The sequence below is a fragment of the Heteronotia binoei genome, chromosome 21 (genome assembly GCF_032191835.1).
Source record: "Heteronotia binoei isolate CCM8104 ecotype False Entrance Well chromosome 21, APGP_CSIRO_Hbin_v1, whole genome shotgun sequence".
In the NCBI taxonomy this organism is placed as follows: Eukaryota; Metazoa; Chordata; class Lepidosauria; order Squamata; family Gekkonidae; genus Heteronotia; species Heteronotia binoei.
This window is the reverse complement of record NC_083243.1, coordinates 25,343,019-25,368,538: the sequence shown is the minus strand read 5'-3', so window position 1 is coordinate 25,368,538 and position 25,520 is coordinate 25,343,019. Positions and strand designations below refer to the sequence as shown.

At 45.8% G+C, this 25,520-nt stretch overlaps 1 protein-coding gene across 1 annotated transcript in view; it reads left to right on the top strand.

Annotated features, from left to right (window-relative positions):
* LOC132589040 (60 kDa lysophospholipase-like) overlaps positions 1-25,520 on the top strand; it is a 105,837-nt gene that overhangs the window by 12,660 nt on the left and 67,657 nt on the right. Inside the window, exons 2-6 of the mRNA XM_060261584.1 lie at positions 2,640-2,769; positions 7,595-7,706; positions 15,651-15,776; positions 16,601-16,684; positions 19,242-19,368. Of these exons, the coding sequence (XP_060117567.1) occupies positions 2,640-2,769; positions 7,595-7,706; positions 15,651-15,776; positions 16,601-16,684; positions 19,242-19,368 (579 nt within the window). The remainder of the gene's footprint in view (positions 1-2,639; positions 2,770-7,594; positions 7,707-15,650; positions 15,777-16,600; positions 16,685-19,241; positions 19,369-25,520) is intronic.

The following is a 25,520-nucleotide window of genomic DNA, read 5'->3' as shown; positions in this document are numbered from 1 at the left end:
GACAGGGGAAGGCAAATGGCAAACCACACCATTAAAAGTTTGCCAAGAAAACATTGTGATGTGATGTCATTCCATGGATTGGTAACAACTTGATGCTTGTACAGGGGACTACCTTTGCCTTTTTAGAGCTCTTGTGCAAGCAGAAACACAAGAAGACAGCTGTAGGTGCTTGCATGAGTTAAGAACATAACAACATAAGAGAAGCCATGTTGGATCAGGCCCATCCAGGCCCATCCAGTCCAACACTTTGTGTCACACAGTGGCAAAATTTTTTTTATATACACACACACTGTGGCTAATAACCACTGATGGACCTGTGCCCCATATTTTTATCTAAACCCCTCTTGAAGGTGGCTATACTTGTGGCCGCCACCACCTCCTGTGGCAGTGAATTCCACATAATCCCCCTTTGGGTGAAGAAGTACTTCCTTTTATCCGTTTTAACCTGTCTGCTCAGCAATTTCATCGAATGCCCACGAGTTCTTGTATTGTGAGAAAGGGAGAAAAGTACTTCTTTCTCTACTTTCTCCATCCCATGCATTATCTTGTAAACCTCTAGCATGTCACCCCGCAGTTGACGTTTCTCCAAGCTAAAGAGTCCCAAGCGTTTCAACCTTTCTTCATAGGGAAAGTTCTCCAGCCCTTTAATCATTCTAGTTGCCCTTTTCTGGACTTTCTCCAATGCTATAATATCCTTTTTGAGATGCGGCGACCAGAACTGCACACAGTACTCCAAATGAGACCGCACCATCGATTTATACAGGGGCAATTTATTGCATTCCTACTTGTGTTTTTCCTGTTGTATTCCCACTTGTTTTTCTTCTTGCATGAGATCTTCTACAAACAGTTTGTAGGCGCTGCAATATGTAAGGAGTAGGATTGCTAACCACCAGGTGGTAGCTGGAGATCTCCTGGGACTAGAACTGATTTCCAAGCGACAGAGAAAATGACCGCTTTGGAAGGTGGACTCTACGGCATTATACCCCGCTGAAATCCCTCCCTTCCCCAAACCCCACTCTCTTGAGACTTCACCCCGAAACCTCCAGATATTCCCAACCCAGACCAGGCATCTCTAGCAAGGAGGGGATCACAAGATCTTGAGCACGCTAAGTCCATTAAGGTGGCTGCTTCCACCTTGCCACAATGTCCTCTCCCCAAAACAATAAAATTTAACTGTTTAATTTTGGATCTGCAAGCCAGTCTTTAGTTATCCAGGAGCTCAATCTAGGGGATAAGAGGAGCTTTTGAGTTCGTGCAGTGCACTTGAACTAAGTTGGTATAATATTTGTTTTTTGAGATCTATATTCTGTCACATGTGCTATACGTATCATTTTGAAGCTGTGGGATTGACAGTACATATTGGAATCCCGGCAGCGTTAATATATTTAATTGGTACTATGCTTGAGCTCACCCGGAGGATCTCATACTTCTATTTTATGCCTTCCAGTTAAGCTATGAAGTTAAGTCAAATTGAGTGGAGGGCGGAATATAAATCCAATGTTCCAATGTTCAATGTTCAAAGGTATACTACTAAAATACATATTCATATAATACAACAACATTAAAATGTAAACACAATTTTAGTACGTAGCAGGAGTTATTTGTAGTAGCTCCACAAAGTCTACACCAAAAGTGAAAGCTCCTGTGATTTAAAACTATTCTTCTGTTTGATCACTTGGGTGCAAAACCTAGCTGTCACTCTAGTGACTGCTGGTATTTCATCAACCAGCAATTTCCCCAGAGATCTTATCTGTTAGCACGTTAGACTGTTCTAAAATAGGGAGAATTGTCTTGTCCCTAACTTCCTTATAGAGGGGACAAGAATATGTTCCAGTGTTTCCACCTCACCAATGGGGCATGTACAAGTTGTTTCGCTGTATGGGGTCCTTTGATATCTCCCTTCTGTTACCTTAGATGGCATAACATTGTACCTGGCAAGAGGAAAAGCCCTTCTATAAGGGGGAAATTTTATATTTTTAAGATATTGGGCCATGTTCGTAGTGTATCTATATGTTTTCAGGAATCATAAAGTTTGGGTTTCTTATTAAATCTAGCTGGCGTTCAGTGTCACGAACTCTTTGCTTAATTAAAGATCTTGCAACATTGGTATTTTGGGTCAGCAGTGCACCAAGAGAGAAACCTATAGACTTTTAAGTTGCCCTCTGTCAAATGTATCCATTTTTGCTAGTACTAATCCTGAATTATTAAGGGAAGTAAACCTTTTACATTTTTATGTATTCTGAACCAGGAAAATGCTGAGGCAAGAAAGATTCTTGCTTCAATTTTTTATTTGTCCGGTTTCCAGTCGAAGTAAAGAATTGGGGACGTGGGCTGGGTGTAAAAACAGCTCTTCTTCTGCCCCTGCTCCCTTCTTAAAAACACTTGGCAGGCACCAGAAAAGGTGTTGGAGGGCATCACAGCTCCCACAGGCACCAAGTTGTGGACCCTTGACTAAAGGAAGGGCTCCGTTAGTCCAATATATCCAGGGTCTCCAATTGCTTTACCTGTGCTACTGCTATGAAGGTTGTGAGTTACCGTATAATGTAAACCAACTTGTATCCTTTGAGGAAATGACACCCAAGATAAGAACTCAGTGAAAATGCGTTTTAATTTTATGGCTCTCATTTCCCATTTCTTAGGTCTTGCTCCTGAGGCTAACAAGTTAGCAGGGGCTCTGGCGAAGATTCCAATCCTTCACGATGCAGCCTACGCCAAGGAAACAAAAATGTATTGCCGCCTTGGGCTTGGAGATGACTCTCTGGTGCTTCCGTATGTATTGGATAATTCAGTGTTTCCATTATTAATGAGTTCTGACTCTTTCAGTGATGTATTCTGGGATCTCAGCTTTTCACCTTGTGTCTGACACATACCAGTTACACCAGTTGTATGCTCCAGTTTGGAGGGTGCAAATAAAGTTTTTTGCTAAAAACTGCCAAGTTCATTATTAAAAAACTAATCCTGTGAATGAGTTCTATGTGTCCTAGACAGTCTTTGCCACAGCACATTTTCGCTTCCTCTAAAACTTCAGTTTGCTCAAGGAGCCATTGAAAAGTCAAGAGAGGAGGTCCTACGACTGTTAGACAATTTAAAAACTGATAAGTCACCAGGCCCAGATGGCATATATCCAAGAGTTCTGAAAGAGCTCAAAGTGAACTTGTTTATTAATGATTTGGAGTTGGGAGTGAGCAGTGAAGTGGCTGAGTTTGAAGTGGCCAGTTTGGTGTAGTGGTTAAGTGCGTGGACTCTTATCTGGGAGAACCGGGTTCGATTCCCCACTCCTCCACTTGCAGTTGCTGGAATGGCCTTGGGTCAGCCATAGCTCTGGCAGAGGTTGTCCTTGAAAGGGCAGTTGCTGTGAGAGTCCTCTCAGCACCACCCACCTCAGGGTGTCTGTTGTGGGGGAGGAAGATAAAGGAGATTGTGAGCCGCTCTGAGAATCTGAGTGGAGGGCGGAATATAAATCCAGTGTCGTCGTCTTCTTCTTCTTCTTCTTCTTCTTCTTCTTCTTCTTCTTCTTCTTCTTCTTCTTCTTCTTCTTCTTCTTCTTCTTCTTCTTCTTCTTCTTCTTCTTCTTCTTCTTCTTCTTCTTCTTCTTCTTCTTCTTCTTCTTCTTCTTCTTCTTCTTCTTCTTCTTCTTCTTCTTCTTCTTCTTCTTCTTCTTCTTCGTTTGCAGATGACACTCAATTGTTCTGAGTGGTAAGAACCAGAGAGGATTGTGAGGCATTCCACTTTTTGATCCACAACAGGACTTGTCCTTTAACCCCATGACTCTTGAGCTTACTGAAGCCCACTCTCAGCTGAAATTCGACCTGCTTGGGCTGGCTGGCAAGAAGGCATCTCTGCTCCTGCACAGCCCTTCTGCTCTCCTCTCACCACCTCTTAACATTGGTTGCTTACTTAACAAGCCAGCACCTGCACAAACAAAGCCATGGGGGTGGGCAGGCCTAAGGACAGCCTTCCATGACTGAAGGGAAGCACCTTGCCAGTTGCTCATAGGCTGGATTAAAGCCCTGGGTGAGCCAGTTCCGTCCTGCAGGCCAGACATTTGACTCTTCTGATCTAGAGCACACAGAACTCCAAGCCCAGATTTCTAATCTAGGGATCCCAAGCTTTCCAAGCCTGTGGGCACCTTTGAATTCTCACGCAGGGTGGTGGGTGCAAGCACAAATTGTCTGTTGCAGGAGGTAGAGCCAGCCACAAAATGGCTGCCATGGGAGATGGAAAGGAAAGGTCCCCTGTGCAAGCACCAGTCGTTTCCGACTCTGGGGTGACATTGCTTTCACAGCGTTTTCACGGCAGGCTTTTTACTGGGTGGTTTGTCATTGCCTTCCCCGGTCATCTACACTTTTCCCCCAGCAATCTGAGTACTCATTTTACCGACCTCGGAAGGATGGAAGTCTGAGTCAACCTTGAGCTGGCTACCTGAACCCAGCTTCCTCCGGGATTGAACTCAGGTTGTGAGCAGAGCTTGGACTGCAGTACTGCAGCTTTTCCACTCTGCGCCATGGGGCTCTTTTATGGGAGGTGGAGCCAACCACAAAATGTCAGGGGGCGTTTTCGCACTCACCTTCAGCCAGCACGACCCCCCTCTTCACCGCGCAGGATCTGCGCGGATTTCGCACTAAACGCCGCGGAGCAGCCGGAAGAGCCGGAAACTCCCGGCGCAAAAGGAAACTGCTTTTTGGCGGTTTCCGTTTGCGCCGCAAAAGCGCCAGGAGTTTCTGGCTCTTCCGGCTGCTCCGCGCCGTTTAGTGCGAAATCCGTGCAGATCCTGCGCGGTGAAGAGGGGGGTCGCGCCGGCTGAAGGTGAGTGCGAAAATGCCCAGGGAGTGAGATTACGCATGATATAACATTAGCACACTTCAACATTTCAGGGAAGGTCTCTTTATTAGGATGGCTTTTTAAAATATAGTATGTTTTGTGGATCTTATGGCAAGGCTATGGCCGTGTGCGTTTGAGCTTTGGTGTTCCCAAGCAACATGCCTTTCTGGAAAGCTGTCCAAAGGATCTCTGAACTCTGTTCAGTTTAGAAAAAAGGGTGCTAACAGAATAGGATGCAGGCCTGCCGTGTTTGGTCAGTCAATTAGAAGGGCCATGGTTCAGCTCGGCATCAAAATGCTTCAAGCTCAGTCCCTGGCATCTCCAGTTAATACAGTCAGGTGCTTGGAAAGCCCTTGTTTTACCTGAGATCTCAGAGAACAAGTACCAGACTCACAGTAGACATTATTGAGCTAAAAGTTAAAGGTAGTCCCCTGTGCAAGCACCAGTCATTTTCGACTCTGGGGTGACGTTGCTTTTACAACGTTTTCATGGCAGACTTTTTTACGGGGTGGTTTACCATTGCCTTCCCCAGTCTTTTACACTTTCCCCACAGCAAGCTGAGTATTCATTTTACTGACCTCGGAAGGATGGAAGGCTGAGTCAACCTTGAGCTGGCTACCTGAACCCAGCTTCTGCCAGGATCGAGCTCAGGTCGTGAGCAGAGCTTAGAACTGCAGTACTGCAGCTTTACCACTCTGCGCCACAGGGCTCTTAATATTGAGCTAGGTAGATCCAATTAGATCAAAAGACTGCCAGCAGTGTTCCCTCTAAGCTGAGTTAGCATGAGCTAGTTCACAGATTTTTAGCCTCCAGCTCACACCTTTTTGTCTTAGCTCAAGAAGGATGACTCCAGAGCACGCTAATTCATGCAGTAGCTCACAACTTTAATGCCAGTAGCTCACAAAGTAGAATTTTTGCTCACAAGACTCTGCAGCTTAGAGGGAACATTGCCTGCCAGTTAAAGCTGTCTCCAGTTATTCAGGCAGCAGATTTGGAATTTTTAAAAAACTTGTTTTCAGTGGAAGGTTTTATTTAAAAAATGAGAGATAGTAGTGACTGTCTGAAAAAAAAATTCTTGGCTCCATCAGAGGATTTTCATGAACAGGCTTGTGGTTTAAAACAATTTATTAATAGCATATGGTAACAATGTCAAATTATATAGTTACAATCCCTAACCCATATGATATTTTCTAATCCCCCCTCTCTCCTTTACTAGACTTCCGCTGATGTTATATACTTAAGTTCACTTATAAAGGTACCCTTAACCCATCAGAGTTCAATTTTCCCTTTTTTTTAAATTCATTGTTAAAAAATTGCCCAATGTCCTTTCAAATTCCACTCTTTTTCTATATATCCTCTAAATTTCTTCCATTCCCTCTTAAACACTTCCAAATCATAGTCTCTTAAAATTCTTGTTAGTTTATCCATCTCACTCCATGATAAAACTTTCACAATCCAGTCCCATTTCTCTGGTATTTTTTCTTGTTTCCATAACTGCGCTCCATGAACAGGCTTGTGTGTGATTTTTGCCGTCTCCCCTCCCCCATTGCAGACTCCTGATCTCTCCCCTCCTCCCACATGCTGATCATGGTTGTCCCGTGTCCACCACCAGTAGCCCTTCAGGGGGCATTTTGGATTGGAGGTGGGAGATGAGAAGGTTACTCTCTTTCATTCATAGAAATTACTTTGGATCCAAAGTACCTTACAGAGGGGGAAATGCCTCTTTTATGATGATGGAGAGAAAGCCCAAAAGCTCACGACCAAAATTACTTGGAAAAATGCTTTACTACAATAAAGTAGTAAAAGCCTCACATGAGAATAATCTATATGAAAATATCTCAAAGGTAGGCTATACCAGCCATTCATACCAGCCAGACAATGAACAGCTTGCTGTTTATGTACAAACTGACTCAAAGACTAGAACATAGGTTATAGCATACACAGTCTTGCATATCACATTGGAGTCAAGTCTTTACAGTGGACATCTACTCCCTTCTAAAAGCTTCTGTGGATGTGCATAGATGACCTCTGATGTCCCTGCATGTTCCGACAATGGATCGCTAGCCGAATTCAGCCGTTTCATGATAGCTTCGTCAGGCGAACGCATGAGGGACTCACAAAAATAACACTATTTTCTCATACCTCGAGTCAAATATTGGCTGGTGTCTCCAATTTTTTGCATGGCTTCCTCCTTTTGTACCCTCTTTTATGATGATAGCTGCAAAGGTCTAAACTACACAATGTATGTGAGTCTGCCGTGGGGACTCACAGCTGCATTGCAGCTGCTAGTTCCCGATGAGAGCTCCATTTAAAGGTGCCATCGGGGCCTGATTAGTATCAGGATGGTGGGGATGAGGAGGGGCCTGCTCCGCCCATGCTGTTATTTGTCCTTTCCTTCCCCCCACAGCACTGTCCCCGCTCACAATGGCCCCCCCACCGCATGGCACTTGTAAGTGGAGTTTCTACAAGGAACTTGCACCTGCAATATGTTTGCGAGTCCCCACAGTAGACTTGTGTAGGTTGTATTTGCCTGTGCTTAATTTTCAAAAGAAGGACAAATGTTTCCTTGAAAAGGTACAAAAAACGGTTTTCAATGCAATATTAATTAAGGGTGGTCAGGGCTTCTAATCTGTGTGCTGGCGGGGAGCATCCTGAAGTCAAGATGTAAATGCTTTGGAACCTCTCCCTGCTATCCATGGAGAGAAGGAAAGCGACAGAAGCAAAACCACTCATCCCACAACATTTCCTCTCTCTCTCTGTTTTTTTATTACAGCCTTTCTAAAGAAAACAAAAGAATAATCTACACAATCACGGAACTTTCTCCGCTGCTGGATTCTTCAAATATGACACCAGCCGACTGGGGCAAGATCGCAAAGTGCCTTCAGGTATTCCAGAATGTACCTTGCAAGGGATGTGACATTATGCATAGAAATGTGTTATTTTTTTCCCCTTTTATATTATGACCCAAACTGCTTAGGGATCAGATATATATTGACAGACATTAGTATACAACTCTTCTCCCCCCCCCCCCCCATCCCCATCAGCTTGGAGATTCAACATGTATTGGTCTCTGGAACTCCTTATTGGATCAATTCAGGTTGTGCAGTTCACACGTCTGGCTTTCTTTATCCACAGCAACATGCTGCTTGCATCCCGTTTCCTTTTAAAAATGACCTTTCAAGCTGAGCTTAGTTTAAGATTCATGGAATTACACATTGAAGCAATCTGCTAAGTGCGTTGCTTGAAGACTGCCAGGGAGGCCAGCCTTCCCCTGTATCAGCCAGAACAAGCCTAATAGGGTTGAATTGATAAGCAGGACGCGGCTGGGAATTAATATCTTGCTTACAGCATTATCCTTGGTGGGGGAAAGGTAGGAGGTAAACAAAGATCCAGAGTATCTTTTGTCTGTTATGTCTTGCCACTTTTTAATTTCTGGCTAGAATCCATTTAACCACAAGGTGGAGATAGAAGGTAACTTTGGATGCTGCTGAGTTTTTTTCCTGTGACACGCCAGTGAGCTCTTTCTTTTAAGAGAGTAAAATATTTTAGGTGATCGAAATGCTATCTGGGATCCTGTTCTTGGTAGAGAGGGATCCTCAGAGACAGAATTTTGAGGCAATATTTTAGGTGATCGAAATGCTATCTGGGATCCTGTTCTTGGTAGAGAGGGATCCTCAGAGACAGAATTTTGAGGCAATATTTTAGGTGATCGAAATGCTATCTGGGATCCTGTTCTTGGTAGAGAGGGGTCCTCAGAGACAGAATTTTGAGGCAATATTTTAGGTGATCGAAATGCTATCTGGGATCCTATTCTTGATAGAGAGGGATCCTCAGAGACAGAATTTTGAGGCAATATTTTAGGTGATTGAAATGCTATCTGGGATCCTGTTCTTGGTAGAGAGGGATCCCCAGAGACAGAATTGTGGGCCACGGAAGAAGGCCAGGAAATGGTGCTTTGGGAACAAGAAGTCTTTGGTCTCATCTAAAACAGCTTGGATCCAAGTCTGAATATAGTTCTGAGCAGTGCTCCCTCTAAGCTGTGGAGTCTTGTAAGCAAAAATTCTGCTTTGTGAGCTACTGGCATTAAAGTTGTGAGCCAGTGGTTTGGCTACTGCATAAATAGGTTTGCTCTGGAGCCATCCTTTTTGAGCGAAGACAAAAATGTGTGAGCCGGAGGCTAAAAAACCGTGAGCTAGCTCACACAAACTCAGCTTGGAGGGAACATAGTTTCTGAGCCATTGAAACTGACAAGAGGCCCCACAGTTCAGTGGTAGAACATGTCTTCCTCACACAGAGTCCAGGGCTCAATCCTGGGAGGCTCCAGGTAAAAGATCTTAAGGACATCAGAAGAGCCCTGCTGGATCAGACCAAAGGACCATCTAGTCCAGCATCCTGTTCACACAGTGGCCGACCAGCTACCTTCAGGAGGCCCACAAACAGGAAATCTGTAACAGCATCACCCTGCCTGTGCTCCCTAGCAACTGATTTGAAGAAGCATATGACCCCTGGTGTGGGGACATCTCAGACATTAGGACTAGGAAGGATCTTTGCCTGGGACCTTTGAGTACGGCCACCAGGTAGGGTAGACAGTATTGGCCTAATTCTGACTCAGCAAGGGAAGGCAACTTCAGAAAGATTCACAATGGGTGATAACAGACGGGGACAGGAGGCAGGTGGATCAAAAAAGTGCACCCACACTTGCACATCTGCCTGCCATCCCCATCCTGACCTCCCAGGGCCGGATCAAAGCTGCCTCAGAAAGGCAAAATGGTGCCTAATTTCCGAGGTGGCTTTAAGGTGCTTCCCCGGCTGTCTGGAAGCTCCTCCAGGGCGCACGCAGCCCGTCTCTGTTTTTGGGGGTGGGCTCCATTTCATCTGGAGGCTTCTGATCCGCTCCTTTTCCAGCCGGCTCTCTTTGAGGCAGCTTGATGCCGCCTTGAACGGGCTGTCTGTAATCACCCTTAGAGATCCTCTATTATAAAACAAGACAAGTAACTATTCCTGAGCTTCTTTCAGGTTGCAATGTCTTCATAAGTTTTTATTCTTCATTAATTATTTTCCTCTTGTTGCTCGGTGGTTATCTTCCTATTGCCATGGTAAGCTTTGATGTAAAGAGCTTCTTGCCAGCAATAGAACAGAAGGTTTTGCACTTATCAAAAGGGGCTGGCTGGCTCCTTACAAGTAGTTACTCATTTTGTTTTATAATAAGGCAAGGATGAGCCCTCTGAAAATGGTGATATGAGATTATTTTAACGGTTGTTATTGTTATTTTTCTATGTTTAATTATAGTTGTGAAAATTGTATGCAGTTTCATCAGATGAAGTATAGTAGCCTATATATCACAGTGATGGTTTTTGTGTATTTAGTATATAATTTACACTGTGATTCCATTTGCTTGTTTTTCAAATCTTAATTTGCATGAGGAAGAGGATGCTTTGGCCTCTGCTGGAGGGAAGGGTGCTGTTCTTATCTAGCCCACTTCCCTCCCTGGATTGGAAAACTACAAAAACATAAGAACGTAAGAGAAGCCATGTTGGATCAGGCCAATGACCTATCCAGTCCAACACTCTATGCCACACAGAGACCAAAAAAAACCCAGGTGCCATCAGTAGGTCCATCAATGGGACCAAGACACTAGAAGCCCTCCCACTGTGCCCCCCAAGCACCAAGAATACAGAGCATCACTGCCCCAGACAGAGAGTTCCAACAATACACTGTGGCTAATAGCCACTGATGGACCTCTGCTCCATATGTTTCCTCATCCCTGGCCTTCTACTTGCTGTGACTTTGTGGGTCATTCTCAAGTCACCACCATTTTCCAGCCCTCTTGCCTTGATCACACATAGGTCTTTCTCAAAATCAAGGGAGAGCCTTTGTGGCGGGGAGCAACTTTACCCATGACTCCAATCCATGACCCTACCTTCTTTCCCCTTCCTTTCCTCCTATCCTCTTGGATTATCAGCCCTGTCAAGGTGGGCTGGTTCCGGCCTCCTCCACTCCTGTATGTTTTCTTCCAATGGGGTAACAGAAACTGGGTGGGGGTAGAATTGGAGGCCCTTGCTCAGCGACCTGTGCCTGATTCACAGCCCCCCCCCCCCCCCCGGCTGCTATTTGGAGAGTCAAAGCTCCCTTTATCAGAAGGTAGTTTCAGAGGGTAGCTGTGTTGGTCTGCATTAGAACACTTAGGCTACAATCACACACACTAAATAATGCACTTTCAACCCACTTTCAGCGCACTTTCCAACTGGATTTTACTGTGTGAATTTTACTGTGTGGCAAAATCCAGTTGGAAAGTGTATTGAAAGCGGATTGAAAGTGCATTATTTAGTGTGTGCAGTGCAATCTTAAGAGCACTTTCCTAGGAGTAAGCCCCATTGAATAAACCTGAGTAGCATTCTGAGTTGATCGTTTTAGGATTATTCTCTTAGATTCCAGAAGAGAGTTGCTTTGTAGATTCCAGTCCAGTTGCACCTTCGAGACAAATTTTCTTTTTTCAGGCAATGAACTTTTTGAGAGTCAAACCTCCCTATTTTTGAGGTCTGGAAGTTTTGTTCCCTGGGACTGAATGGAAATCTTTATCTTTCCTGGGAGTGTAGATCTGTCAAATTTCTGGAAAAAAAATTAAAATCCTGTTTCAGAATTTTAAAAGCGCAGTGTTTTTGATGCAGCATTCCTGTGTTTTGAACAGAAGAGGGCAGTCTTAGGCTAGCAGTTGGCCTCTCTTGAGGCTGGCTTCCCGGGCTTAGCCCCAGTTTACTTAATCTGTTCCTGTAAATGTTATAATCCCCCAAGTAAAAGCAGCAACAACAACAAAAAATCAGACCATATGACTCATTTACATATGTTAACATTCCTGTTTTAAAGCCACTGCTAAGCTTTGCTTAATTAGCAGTCTTCCTCTGGTTAGGAAAGGAAAGGAAAGGTCCCCTGTGCAAGCACCAGTCGTTTCCGACTCTGGGGTGATGTTGCTTTCACAACGTTTTCACAGCAGACTTTTTTACGGGGTGGTTTGCCATTGCCTTCCCCAGTCTTTTACACTCCCCCCCCCCCAGCAAGCTGGGTACTCATTTTACCGACCTCGGAAGGATGGAAGGCTGAGTCAACCTTGGGCCAGCTACCTGAATCCAGCTTCCGCCGGAATTGAACTCAGGTCGTGAGCAGAGAGTTCAGAGCACAGTACTGCAGTACTGCTGCTTTACCACTCTGCGCAATGGGGTTAAGAACACATCATTAATATGTATACGTGGCAATCCGGGTCTTTGAATTTCCCTCATAATTAGCAAATGAAAGTAAAATAAGATTTTTTATGTTGACTGTGTTCTTTAAGAATTAATTATGTTCAACTGGGGGGAAAAAGGTGCTTCTCAGAAAAGGGAGTGTTAAAATGCCAGATAGGAAAGCCCAAATCAAATGAGACTCCCATATGGCTCCTTAGAAAGCTTGAGAGTCAAGGAGTCTTGTGGATCAAAAACTGGCTGAGTAATAGGAGCAGAGAGTGAATATAAATGGGCAGTCTTCGCAATGGAGGACAGTAAGCAGTGGGGTGCTGCAGGGCTCGGTACTGGGTCCCATGCTCTTTAACTTGTTCATAAATGATTTAGAGTTGGGAGTGAGCAGTGAAGTGGCTAAGTTTGTGGATGACACTAAATTGTTCAGGGTAGTGAGAACCAGAGAGGATTGTGAGGAACTCCAAAGGGACCTGTTGAGGCTGGGTGAGTGGGCGTCAACGTGGCAGATGCAGTTCAGTGTGGCCAAGTGCAAAGTAATGCACATTGGGGCCAAGAATCCCAGCTATAAATACAAGTTGATGGGGTGTGAACTGGCAGAGACTGACCAAGAGAGAGATCTTGGGGTCGTGGTAGATAATTCACTGAAAATGTCAAGACAGTGTGCGTTTGCAATAAAAAAGGCCAACGCCATGCTGGGAATTATTAGGAAGGGAACTGAAAACAAATCAACCAGTATCATAATGCCCCTGTATAAATCGATGGTGAGGTCTCATTTGGAGTACTGTGTGCAGTTCTGGTCGCCGCACCTCAAAAAAGGATATTATAGCATTGGAGAAAGTCCCTCACCCTCCATAGGCTATTCTCGGCCCTTTCCTTCAACATTCAGCTTCCATCCCTCTCCCCACCCCTCACAAATGAGTCTCCCTGTCTTATACAGGGGTTTTTTTTGTAGAAAACCCCCCCAGCAGGAACACATTTGCATGTTAGGCCACACACCCCTGATGCCTAGCTAGCTGGAACTGCATTCCTGTGTGTTTCTTCTAAAAGAAACACTGGTCTTATACACGTAAACGTACTCAACTGCCTTACACTGAGCCAGACCAGGATTATTTCCTCTGTCTGGTGGTGACTGTCTGTCTTGGGTGGGCAGGGAGAGGAGTTTTCTTAACCTTGCTATGTGTGATCTCACCGGAGCTGCTGGGGAGTTTACAGGAGGCCCTGTACTAAGAGCCCTAAGAACATAAGAGAAGCCATGTTGCATCAGGCCAACGGCCCATCCAGTCCAACACTCTGTATCACACAGTGGCCAATAATTTATATATATATACACACTGTGACTAATAGCCACTGATAGACCTCTGCTCCATATTTTTATCTAACCCCCTCTTGAAGCTGGCTATGCCTGTAGCTGCCACCGCCTCCTGTGGCAGTGAATTCCACATGTTAATCACCCTTTGGGTGAAGAAGTACCTCCTTTTATCCATTCTAACCCGACTGCTCAGCAATTTCATTGAATGCCCATGAGTTCTTGTATTGTGAGAAAGGGAGAAAAGTACTTCTTTCTCTACCTTCTCCATCCCATGCATAATCTTGTAAACCTCTATCATGTCACCCCGCAGTCGACGTTTCTCCAAGCTAAAGAGCCCCAAGTGTTTTAACCTTTCTTCATAGGGAAAGTGTTCCAAGCCTGTAATCATTCTAGTTGTCCTTTTCTGGACTTTTTCCAATGCTATAATATTCTTTCTGAGGTGTGGTGACCAGAATTGCACACAGTATTCCAAATGAAACTGCATCATCGATTTATACAGGGGCATTATGATACTGGCTGATGTGTTTTCAATTCCCTTCCTAATAATACCCAGCATGGCATTGGCCTTTTTTATTGCAATCGCACACTGTCTTGACATTTTCAGTGAGTAATCTACCACGACCCCAAGATCTCTCTCTTGGTCAGTCTCTGCCAGTTCACACCCCATCAATTTGTATTTGTAGCTGGGATTCTTGGCCCCAATGTGCATTACTTTGCACTTGGCCACATTGAACCTCAACTGCCACGTTGACGCCCACTCACCCAGCCTCAACAGATCCCTTTGGAATTCCTCACAATCCTCTCTGGTTCTTACCACCCTGAACAATTTAGTGTCATCCGCAAACTTGGCCACTTCACTGCTTACTCTCAACTCCAAATCATTTATGAACAAGTTAAAGAGCATGGGACCCAGTACTGAGCCCTGCGGCACCCCACTGCTTACCGTCCTCCACTGCAAAGACTGCCCATTTATACTCACTCTCTGCTTCCTATTAATTAGCCATTTGATCCACAAGAGCCCTGTAAGCTCGGAGGATTGACTACATCAGGGAGGTGTGGCCTAATATGCAAAGGAGTTCCTACTACAAAAAAAGTCCTGGGTACAGCAGATGCATTGTTTGAAGAACCTCAATCCTGGCAACTCCAGTGAGATCACACATAGCAAGGTTAAGAAAACTCTCCCTGACCACCCAAGACAGACAGTCAACGCCAGACAGAGGAAATAATCCTGGTCTGGCCCAGTGTAAGGCAGTACTGAGAGCCCTGTAAGCTCTTGGAGGATTGGCTACATCAGGGAAGTGTGACCTAATATGCAAAGGAGTTCCTGCTACAAAAAAAGCCCTGGCTGTACCAATGAGCTGCAGTGTTGATATAAGGAATTAAGGGCGAGATAAGTGGCAGTCTAAGGAAATCCTGCTCCCATCTGGAGCATTCTGACCAGTGAGTATGTCAACACATTGGGATGAGTGCGCAGTGCCCAAGTGTGTATCTTTATGTTTTATTTAGAGGTTAATTTTATTGGGTTGGGTCTGAGACTTTCAGTAATAGGGTTGTTTGGGGGGAGCAATTTTTAGTCCAGTTGCACCTTCGAGACAAATTTTTTTTTCAGGCAATGAGTTTTTTGAGAGTCAAACCTCCCTATTTTATTGGAAAGCGCCTGGTGGTGGAGAAACGCATCACTGTTAGCTGAGCATAGTCAGAGGTGGAATTCAGCAGGGGCTCCTTTGAATATTAGCCCCCCCCCCCAGATATAGGAAATCCTACAAGAGCTTACAAAAAAGAGCCTTGTAAGCTTTTGGAGGATTGGCTACATCAATGGGCATGGCCTAATATGCTAGAATTCTACCCCTGGGCATAGTAATAGGGTATAACCTGTCATGTCTTCACCCAAAGGGTGATTAACACATGGAATTCACTGCTGCAGGTGGTGGTGGCAGCTTCAAGAAGGGATTGGATAAACATATGGAACAGAAGTCCATCAGTGGCTATTAGCCACAGCGTATCGTTGGAACACTGTCTTGGGCAGTGATGCTCTGTATTCTTGGTGCTTGGGAGGGCAACAGTATGAGGACTTCTAGTGTCCTGGCCCCACTGGTGGACCTCCTGGTAGCACCTGGGGTTTTTTTGGCCAGTGTGTCACAGAGTGTTGGACTGGATGGGCCATTGGCCTGATCCAACATGGCTTCTCTTATGTTCTTATGTTTATTCAAATATCCTTCCCAGTCAGGGTTTCTCCCTCTTTTTAAAAAATTCACCTTCTTAACATGAGGGATTTTTTTTTGGCTCACCAGGCAAACTATGAGAAGTACGATGGCTTTGTGATCCTTCACGGCACAGACACAATGGCATATACGGCTTCAGCGTTGTCATTCATGTGCGAGAATCTCGGCAAAACCATCGTCCTGACTGGTTCGCAGGTAAGTGGCTTCCTCAAAAAACTCCCAAAAGGCAGGCTTGTACGTCTGTGAGTTTGGCTTACGTTTGGAAAGTGTTTGTTTTATTCAATTTCAGCAGGCGTCGGTGACGGGGAGGATCTGAATTTTCAAAATCAATCCATCGGCCCCTGCTTGGATGTTGTGAACGAATTCTGTGGGAGCTACGTGGTCTCTCTGCTAAAACGTCCACTTGCCAAGATCAGTGGTTTTCTATAAGATCTTGTGCATGTGGACATATAAGGAAGAAGGGGAAATGCACATCAGGGCAGAGACAGGCTCGCGCATGCTGAGTTCATTTGTAAGATCCAAGCCCTTGTGAGGGAGGCGTTTACTGTCTCCAGTTCAAGGAGGGGACTTGAGAGTGGGAGTACGTGTTGTGCCCAAAGGATGATTGGGCCGCCCTCCGCAGAACCCCAGTGGCTGCTATCTGCACCGGCCGAAATGTCAAAACCATAAGCGGGACAATAGGTCGACTATCAGACGGCGGTACTTGTTAAGGGATATTTCTCATATGTTGAATTCTCGCTCCCCACCCCAACATGAAAACAAAATTATGCAAAAGGGAAGGATAATTTCATGAGGTGGGAGAGAATAATGTTTTATATTCAAAGGGAGAAATTCTACCATCTGCCATAGTTTAGGTGAAGAAATATGTCCAAGTCCCAGTAAATCATACAATAAGAGAGCGCTCCATAAATTATTCATGGCCTTCTATTTGCTATGAAACAGGAGCCTTCTTTTTTTCTCTGATTGCTGATATTTTTTTTTAAAAAGCCATTGGCTGTAATTTCTGCCTTTTTCTCTAGGTGCCCATATATGAACTAAGGAACGATGGTCGATCCAACCTGCTGGGGTCCTTACTGATTGCTGGGCAGTTCGTAATCCCTGAGGTCGGGTCATCTGCGTCGTCTCCTTGCTTTTTCCCTCCCTCCTTGCTCTTTTTTGAAATAATTCTTCTTCATTTCCCCTCCTTCCTTGCTCTTCTTTAAAATAATTCTTTTGCAAATGCTCAAATAGTGTGGATTCAAGTGTGGTGATCAGAGCTTTTTTTGTAGCAGGAACTCCTTTGCATATTAGGCCACACCCCCTGAGGTAGCCAATCCTCCAAGAGCTTACAGGGCTCTTAGTACAGGGCCTACTGTATTAGGCCACACCCCCTGAGGTAGCCAATCCTCCAAGAGCTTACAGGGCTCCTAGTACAGGGCCTACTGTAAGCTCCAGGAGGATTGGCTACATCCAGGGGTGTGTGGCCTAATATACAAAGGAATTCCTGCTGCAAAAAAAGACCTGGTGGTGATAATTGTGGAATCATTAACTTCACCTGCTTGCCATAGATATTAAAGTGTTTGTTTGGCAGTGGCTCTCCGGGATCTCATGCTGAGCTCTTCCAAGTCACTTAGTACCTGATCCTTTTAACTGGAGATGCTGGGGATTGAACTTGGGACCTTCTGAGTGCCAAGAAGATGCTCTGTTACTGAGCTACAGCCCCTCCCTGTGTATTTGCTGTGATTATCAATTTGCTTCCTGCCCCTGCTCCAGTTCTAGCACTGCTTTAGACCTAGAATGTCTTGTAACTGGACCTCCACATACTATCCTGCAAGACACTGGAGTTTCATTGTAGGCTGTCCTCTGTCATCCTTCTCCTTGTGAATTGTGGAGGATTGTCATGACCGAGACAGCCTAGATTCTCCTTGAGATTTTTTCTATTGTATCAGGTGTTTTATGTTGAAGTCTTGTTTAGATTTATCAGTGGGCTTTTTATTGCTTGTGGGAGACAAGGTAGCATGATATAGACCAGGGGTGGCCAAACTTGCTTAGCATAAGAGCCACATAGAATAAACATCAGATTTTGAGAGTCACAAGACATGAACATCAGATGTTTGAGAGCTGGGAGGGAGGGAAGGAAGGAAAGAAGGAAGGAAAGCAAATAGATGGGGGAGGGAGAGAGGGGTGGAAAGAAAGCAAGTTTAACTTTAAATGCATTTTCTAAGCCCCTAAGAGACAAACACCTTCTCCTAGCTGGCTGATGGGGTGGTGAGGACTTCAAGAGCCACACAATTTGTGTGAAAGAGCCATATGTGGCTCCCAAGCCACAGTTTGGTGACCCTTGGTATAGACCAGGGGTGGCCAAACTGAGGCTCAGGAGCCACATGTGGCTCTTTCACACATATTGTGTGACTCTCAAAGCCCACATCACCCTATTGGCTGACTTGGAGAAGGCATTTGTCTCTTTAAATCACTTCTCTAAGCCAAGCCAGCCAGTTTAAAATGTATTTAAAATTGCTTACTTTCCACCCTCCCTCCTCCCATCTTTTTGCCTGCTTTTCCTTCCTTCCTGTCCTGCAGTTTTCAAAATCTGATGTTCATTTCCTGCGGCTCTCAAACACCTGATGTTTATTCAGTGTGGCTCTTATGTTAAGCAAGTTTGGCCACCTCTGGTATAGACTGATCTGGGAAGCTAGGTGGGGTTGGTACTTGGATGGGAGACCACCAAGGAAGACTCTTCAGAGGAAGGTGATGGCCAACAACCTCTACTTTTCAACTGGTCTTGAAAGCCCCTTGCTGGGGTCATCGTAAGCTGGCTGTGACTCGATGTCCTCTTAGGTACATTTGTTGCTTATAAGTCATCTAAAGCACATTATTGGAGAAGGTGTATGCAAATATTTGAAGAAGAAGAATATATTGGATTTATATCCCGCCCTCCACTCCGAAGAGTCTCAGAGCGGCTCACAATCTCCTTTACCTTCCTCCCCCACAACAGACACCCTGGGAGGTGGGTGGGGCTAGAGAGGGCTCTCACAGCAGCTGCCCTTTCAAGGACAACCTCTGCCAGAGCTATGGCTGACCCAAGGCCATGCTAGCAGGTGCAAGTGGAGGAATGGGGAATCAAATCCAGTTCTCCCAGATAAGAGTCTGCACACTTAACCACTACACCAAACTGGCTTTGAAACAAACCAATGAAAACAATGTACTGAATTGTAGAACGGAAAAGCCATCTAGTCTATCCCCCCGCTCAAAGGAGGCAAAAAATCACGAAATGTGGGTGAACATTATGGTGGTTCATCCGCTTTGCACTTGATGCGTGGCACGCCTTTAGGTGCAACCTCTTCAACCGTCTTTCTTCTTTTGAGCATCTTGGTCCCTTAAATCTGAACCTCGAAGGTTATTGGCAGCACTTGAGAACTGCGAGACTTGCTTGTGCCAGGAAATGCCACAAGCTGTTAACTTTATATTTCGTTTCTGTGTTGTCTTTATAACCAAAATTATAAAGGGGCAGACGTGGCCCTTCAAGGCACACAGGATATTAACCTCCCCAACATAATATCTCATTATATTTTAAAGAAAGAGTCAGACAAGTGTTCGTTTGGGTTTTTTTCTAAATTAATCTGTTGGATCTTTTAATTACCAGGTTTGCACTCTGACAGGTTTCTTTTTCTCGTCCCATAGGTGTGCCTGTACTTTTATAATAAACTGTACAGGGGAAACCGGGTGACTAAGGTGGATGCAGAGAGTTTCAATGCCTTTTCCTCACCTAACCTGCCTCCACTTGCAAATGCTGAGGTTGATATTATAGGTAAGCGATGGTGTGATATTCCCCCTGCAACAATATCATCTGTAACCCTTTCCTGAACTGTTGCAATGTTGGATTAAGGTTCTGAAGCATTGTAAGAACACAAGAAGAGTCCTCCTGAGTCAGACCTGTGGTCCATCTAATCCAGCATCCTGTCTCACGCAGCAGCCAACCGGTTTCTCTGGAGGACCAACAACAGGGCATAGAGACTGAGGCCTTGCCCTGATGTTGCCTCCTGGCTCTGGGATTCAGAGATTTAGTGCCACTGAATGCAGAGGTTCCCCTCAGGCCCTGATAGACCTATTCTCAGTGCGTGTCCTCAGTGTATGTGTGTTGGGGTGGGTGTGTTCGGTAAGCTAGTTTATGGATACTCGTCAAGGTTGCTGTGTCTTTTGATAATTGCCGAGGTGAAAAACTGGCGTGAAGATTTCCATTGCTAGTACCTATGTGGCTGCCCCATAACTTATCCAAAGCATGATGTGGTATGGAACTCAACGCGTGCACTCCTGTGAGTTCGGCCTGTGCCACTGCGGGCTGAATGCCCCAACAGCTGGCCTTCCCTGGGTGTGTTGTCGTTGTGGTTGGATTTCAGAGTGTTTTTAGCTTTTACTTTAAAGAAGTTTTAACAGGTTTGAGCTCAGTAGCAACCAACAAGAATTTTGGGGTATCAGCTCCCTTCAAAGCTCCCTTCTTCAGAAGATGGTTTCAGAGGGTGACCATGTCGGTCTGCAGTAGAACAAATAGATTCTGGTCCACGAGTGACCAGCAAGATTTTGGTCACAATCAAAGCTCATACCTTGAATATTTTGTTGGTCTCTAAACTGCTGCTGGCCTGGAATCCTGCTCTTCACCTAGCATAGCTACCCTCTGAAACTTTTAAAAGGTTACCCTCCTGCAAGCTTTCAGTGGTGGGATCCAGTTTTTAAAAGGGGGAGCTTCTTTGTCATGCTTAATTACCTGTCCCAGAATCACAGACGGTGAACGATGCTCGTAAAGGCTAGGAGGTAGTACCGGAGTGGAACAGAGCAAGGTTCTACTTGATCTGTCAGTATCTGACTAAATCAAGGGAGGAGTGAGCCAGCTCCCTGGGCCTCTGAAGAGCATCGCCTTCTCCTTTAGTTACGTGATGCCCAATCCTGGAGTTGTGCCATAGTTGCCTTGATCATTTTTAGTCTTGGCTTGCTGTTTTGCCCTCAGTGCGGTTGCTGAGCCCCAGCATTTGTCACAGAGCTCTACATAGAGTCAGTCAAAATCAGCGTACTTCTTAGCATTAGAAAAGTCAGTCTTTTCTTAGCATTAGAAAAGAGCAAGAGTCCAGGAGTACCTTAAAGACAGACCCGAATTTATGGCAACAGATGAGCTTTTGTGAGTCTCCGCTCACTTCTTTAGATACAGCTGGAATGCGAGTCCATCGGTCTTATATATTGGAAAGTGGAGTGATTTCAGATTTCACTCCACTTTCCAGTATTTAGGACAGATGGACTCGCATTCTAGCTGTATTTGGAGAAGTGAGCGGTGACTCACAAAAGCTCATCCGTTGCCAGAAAATTTTTGTTACTCTTTAAAGTGCGACTGGATCCTTGCTTTTTTCTACTGCTAATAGACAAACAAAGCTACCCGTCTTGTTTTCTTAGCATTGTTCTTATCATGTCTGAGTCTGTCTCCTTCTACCCCATTACAATAGCTCAAAGTGTTGTCTGGATATCAGAAGGGAATTAAAAATATAGTGGATGATAAACCAGAGCCGTTAAAAAAATATCCCAAATGGAAGCAGCGAAACCAACACGGAGCTGTTATGGCATAGTGGTTAGACTGTCAGACTAGGGAGACTCCAGGTTCGAATCCTTCCTCTGTCATGGAAGCTTGCTGAGTGACTTTGGGCCAGTCACACCCTCTCAGCCTGAGAGGGCTGTTGTGAGGTTAAAAAGGAGAAGGCGAGAATGTTGCCAGCCAGTCTGAGCCCCTACTGGGGACTCTGAATCACTAGACAACACTCGTTTCTCCTCCGCGGACTTCCCCCCATAGGCGGTTCGAGATTCTCCACCTCTTGGCTGCCTCCCCACATTCAGAACGAAAGTGAGCGCAAGCTGATGTAATGGGGCTGGTTTGCCTTTCGCCTCGCAGGGTCAGGGGCGGGAAGCCAGTGTCGCTGTTTGTCTGGAGCATGGATCTCGTCAAGAAGTTGCCTTTCTGGTTTGATTTCATAACCTGGAATTCGGTCACCCCTCCTTAGGGAGGTGTCGCTTCTTGGAGCTGCTGCACTCCTGTAAATGAATGAGTTCAAACCTGTAACTGCAAGCGTGGCTCTGGTCGGTTGCCTAACCAAAAAGCCTGCTGCTTCCTAGAGCACGCTTGGTTCAGTGAGACTGCAACTCCCTCCGGAGAGGTTGTCCTTTGCACAGGGGCTCAGCTTGCTTTGCAGGGGTTTCCTTAATGGGCGCGCGGTTTGCGTGTACCGAATGGAATCTGGAGCAGGAACTCGCAGGAACGCGGTTCCATCTGTCTTGGTGTCAGGGGCGTGGCCTAATATGCAAATGAGTTCCTGCTGGGCTTTTTCTACAAAAAAGCCCTGCCAACAGATAAACTTCCCTTTCGTACTCAGCGGGTTATCTCCTCCCACTCCAATTCCTGTGGCACGACGAACTTTTGTGCAACGCAAGGGGAAGGTTCCACGCTCCAGATGTAGGTGTCACCATTAGCAAAACACTAGGATGCGACTCTGTATTTTATTTTATTTTATTTTATTTCTAGAACAAATTTTTCTCCGGGTTCTGAGGCCTTGCCATAAATCTCTCTCCTTTCCCCAATCCTCAGCTCTAAAGCATTAATTTTATCCACTCTAAGGAGGGCGTAGGAGGCAAGGGAGCATCAGATCCTGGAAGCTAAGCAGGGTCAGTACTTGGAGGGGGGACCAGCAAGGAAAGCTCTGCAGAGGAAGGCAATGGCTAACCACCTCTTTGCCTGGAAAGCCCCTTGCTGGGATCACCATAAGTCAGCTGCGGCTTGATGGCATGTTCGTACATAGGTAAGGAGGGCAGGTGATAACACCGGGGTCTCAGACTGGCAGCTTGGGAGCTACCAGTGGCCTAGTGGATGCTGCAGACCTGGGAGAAGATAGCAAAAAAGATCAGCTTCTCTCTTTTTCATGAAAAGATTTTACCTCATTGGATTTTTCTTTGTGCTGCTTAGCTGATCGCTGTGATACCCTCACTTTTTGCTTCTAGGACCGATCAAAATTTGAGATCTGCTGCTTAGGATGTAATTCATTACTCAGAAGTAGCTGTCCTTGAAGAAAATTTTTCTGCCTCCTCTTCTAATACATTATTCTCTTATTTGGTCATAAGAACATAAGAGAAGCCACGTTGAATCACTCCAGTGGTCCATCCAGTCCAACACTCTGTGTCACACAGTGGCCAAAAAACCCAAGTGCCATCAGGAGGTCCACCAGTGGGGCCAGGACACTAGAAGCCCACCCACTGTTGCCCCTCCCCTCCAAGCACCAAGAATACAGAGCCTCACTGCCCCAGACAGAGTTCCAGCAATAAGCTGTGGCTAAGAGCCACTGATGGACGTCTGCTCCATATGTTTATCCAGTCCCCTCTTGAAGCCATCTATGCTCGTAGCCACCACCACCTCCTGTGGCAGTCACCCTCTGAAGCACTTTTAACTGGATTTGTTTTTAATTTGACGTTAACCGGCTGACGGGGAGAAAAAGGGGCTATAAATATTTCAGCTAGGGGGAATAGGTATAATCAGGTGGATAGCCCTCCCCATTTTGCTCAGCTTGTGTAAGCAAAAGTCAGTGCTAGCGCAGAAGAACATCAGAAGAGCCCTGCTGCATCAGACCAGCAGTCCGTCTAATCCAGCATCCCGCCTCACACACTGACCAGCCAGTGCCTCTGGAGGACCAACAGCAGGGCATAGAGACCGAGGCCTCCCCCTGATGTTGCCTCTGCCTCTGGGATTCAGAGGATTAGTGGCTATGAATATGGAGGTTCCCCTCGGTCACCTTGGCTAGAAGCCACTGATGGATCCTCCAGGAATCTGTGTAATCCCCTTTGTAAGTCGTCTATTCCTGTGGCCTTCACTCCATCCTTTGGCAGCGAATTCCACATTTTAATCGTTCCTTGTGCAAAGTAGTATTTCCTTCTGCTTGTCCTGACCGTACTGCCTTTCAGCTTCATTGGATGCCTTTGAGTTCTAGCATTTTGGGAGAAGGAGAAAAAAAGTTCCTGTTTGCCAACTCTCTCTACCCCATGCATCATTTTATCATGTCCCCCCGCCCCAAGTCATCTCTTTTCTAATCTGAAGAGTCCCAGACTCTTCAGCCTTTCCTCATAGGGAAGGTGCTCCAACCCCCTAATCCTCTCGGTTGCCCTCCTCTGGATTTTTCTTGCTCTGCCGTGTCTTTTTTGAGATAAGGTGACCAGAAGTGTACACAGTATTCCAAATGAGGCCACGCCGGAGATCTCCACAGAGGCATTACAATAATGGCCATTTTATTCTCAATCCCTTTTGAAAGGATCCCTGAGATAGAGTTTGCCTTTGACATTGGCCTTTAAAATTGGCCTGGAATGTAGAAATTAAGGAGAAGAAGAAGAATTGCAGATTTACACCCCGCCTTTCTCTCTGAATCAGAGACTCAGAGCGCCTTACAATCTCCTTTATCTTATTCCCCCACAACAGACACCCTGTGAGGTGGGTGGGCCTGAGAGGGCTCTCACAGCAGCTGCCCTTTCAAGGACAACCTCTGCCAGAGCTATGGCTGACCCAAGGCCATTCCAGCAGCTGCAAGTGGAGGAGTGGAGAATCAAAGCTGGTTCTCCCAGATAAGAGTCCGCACACTTAACCACTACACCAAACCACTACACCAATCTGGGGAGGTGAAACTCTCCCCTCCATTTTTTTCTATTATAGGATGTGCTTAATTTCTACCTGGAGAGCTGGGCCAGAAAAAAAAAGACAGCATCTCAGGTCCAAGTTTTGATGAAAATATGAGCCAGCTCATATTTGTTAACAGGCGGTAGCAGGGCTGTATGAGACAATCTGATGCTCAGGATCAGGAGGATTTTAGCTTCTGGTGCTGTTGCACCAGCTTAACCCCCCCCCCCCCCAAGTTGCAGCTGACTCATGCTGACCTTGTAGGGTTTTCATGGCAAGAGACATTCAGAGGCGGTTTGGTTTTGCCTGCCTCTGTGTCACATGACCCTGGAATCCCTCAGTGGTGGTCTCCCATCCAGGGGTAGAATTCTAGCAGGAGCTCCTTTGCATAAAGGTAAAGGTAGTTCCCTGTGCAAGCACCAGTCATTTCCAACTCTGGGGTGATGTTGCTTTCACAACGTTTTTACGGCAGACTTTTCACGGGGTGGTTTGCCATTGCCTTCCCCAGTCATCTACACTTTCTCCCCCCAGCAAGCTGGGTACTCATTTTATTAACCCATAAAACCCTGATGTAGCCAATGCTCCAAGAGCTTACAGGGCTCTTTGTACAGGGCCTACTGTAAGCTCCAGGAGGATTGGCTACATCAAGGGTGTGTGGCCTAATATGCAAAGGAGCTCCTGCTAGAATTCCACCCCTGCTCCTATCCAAACACTAGCCACTGCTAAGCTTCCGAGATCTGAAGGGAGTGGGCTCACCTGGGCCATCCAGGTCAGGGCCAACTTGAACTACCTGTTGCATCATCCTCTTTTGACCAGTGGAAACAGGGAATGGGAGATCAGTGCCTGATGTGTTGTGTTCAGACTCCTGCTAGCAAATCTCTTCTCTGCATTTGGAAAGAGTCAAGAAGGGAGGGGCAGTGGCTCAGTGGTAGAGCATCTGCTTGGCATGCAGAAGGTCCCAGGTTCAATCCCCGGCATCTCCAGTTAAAAAGGACCAGGCAGGAGGTGATGGGAAAGACCTCAGCCTGAGACCCTGAAGAGCCATGAAGTGGGGCTGTGGCTCAGTGGTAGAGCATCTGCTTGGTAAGCGGAAGATCCCAGGTTCAGTCCCCGGCATCTCCAACTCAAAAGGGTCCAGGCAAATAGGTGTGAAAAACCTCAGCTTGAGACCCTGGAGAGCCGCTGCCAGTCTGAGTAGACAATGAACCGAGGGTCTGATTCAGTATAAGGCAGCTTCATATGTTCTTATGATTCCATATGTTCATATATGCTCA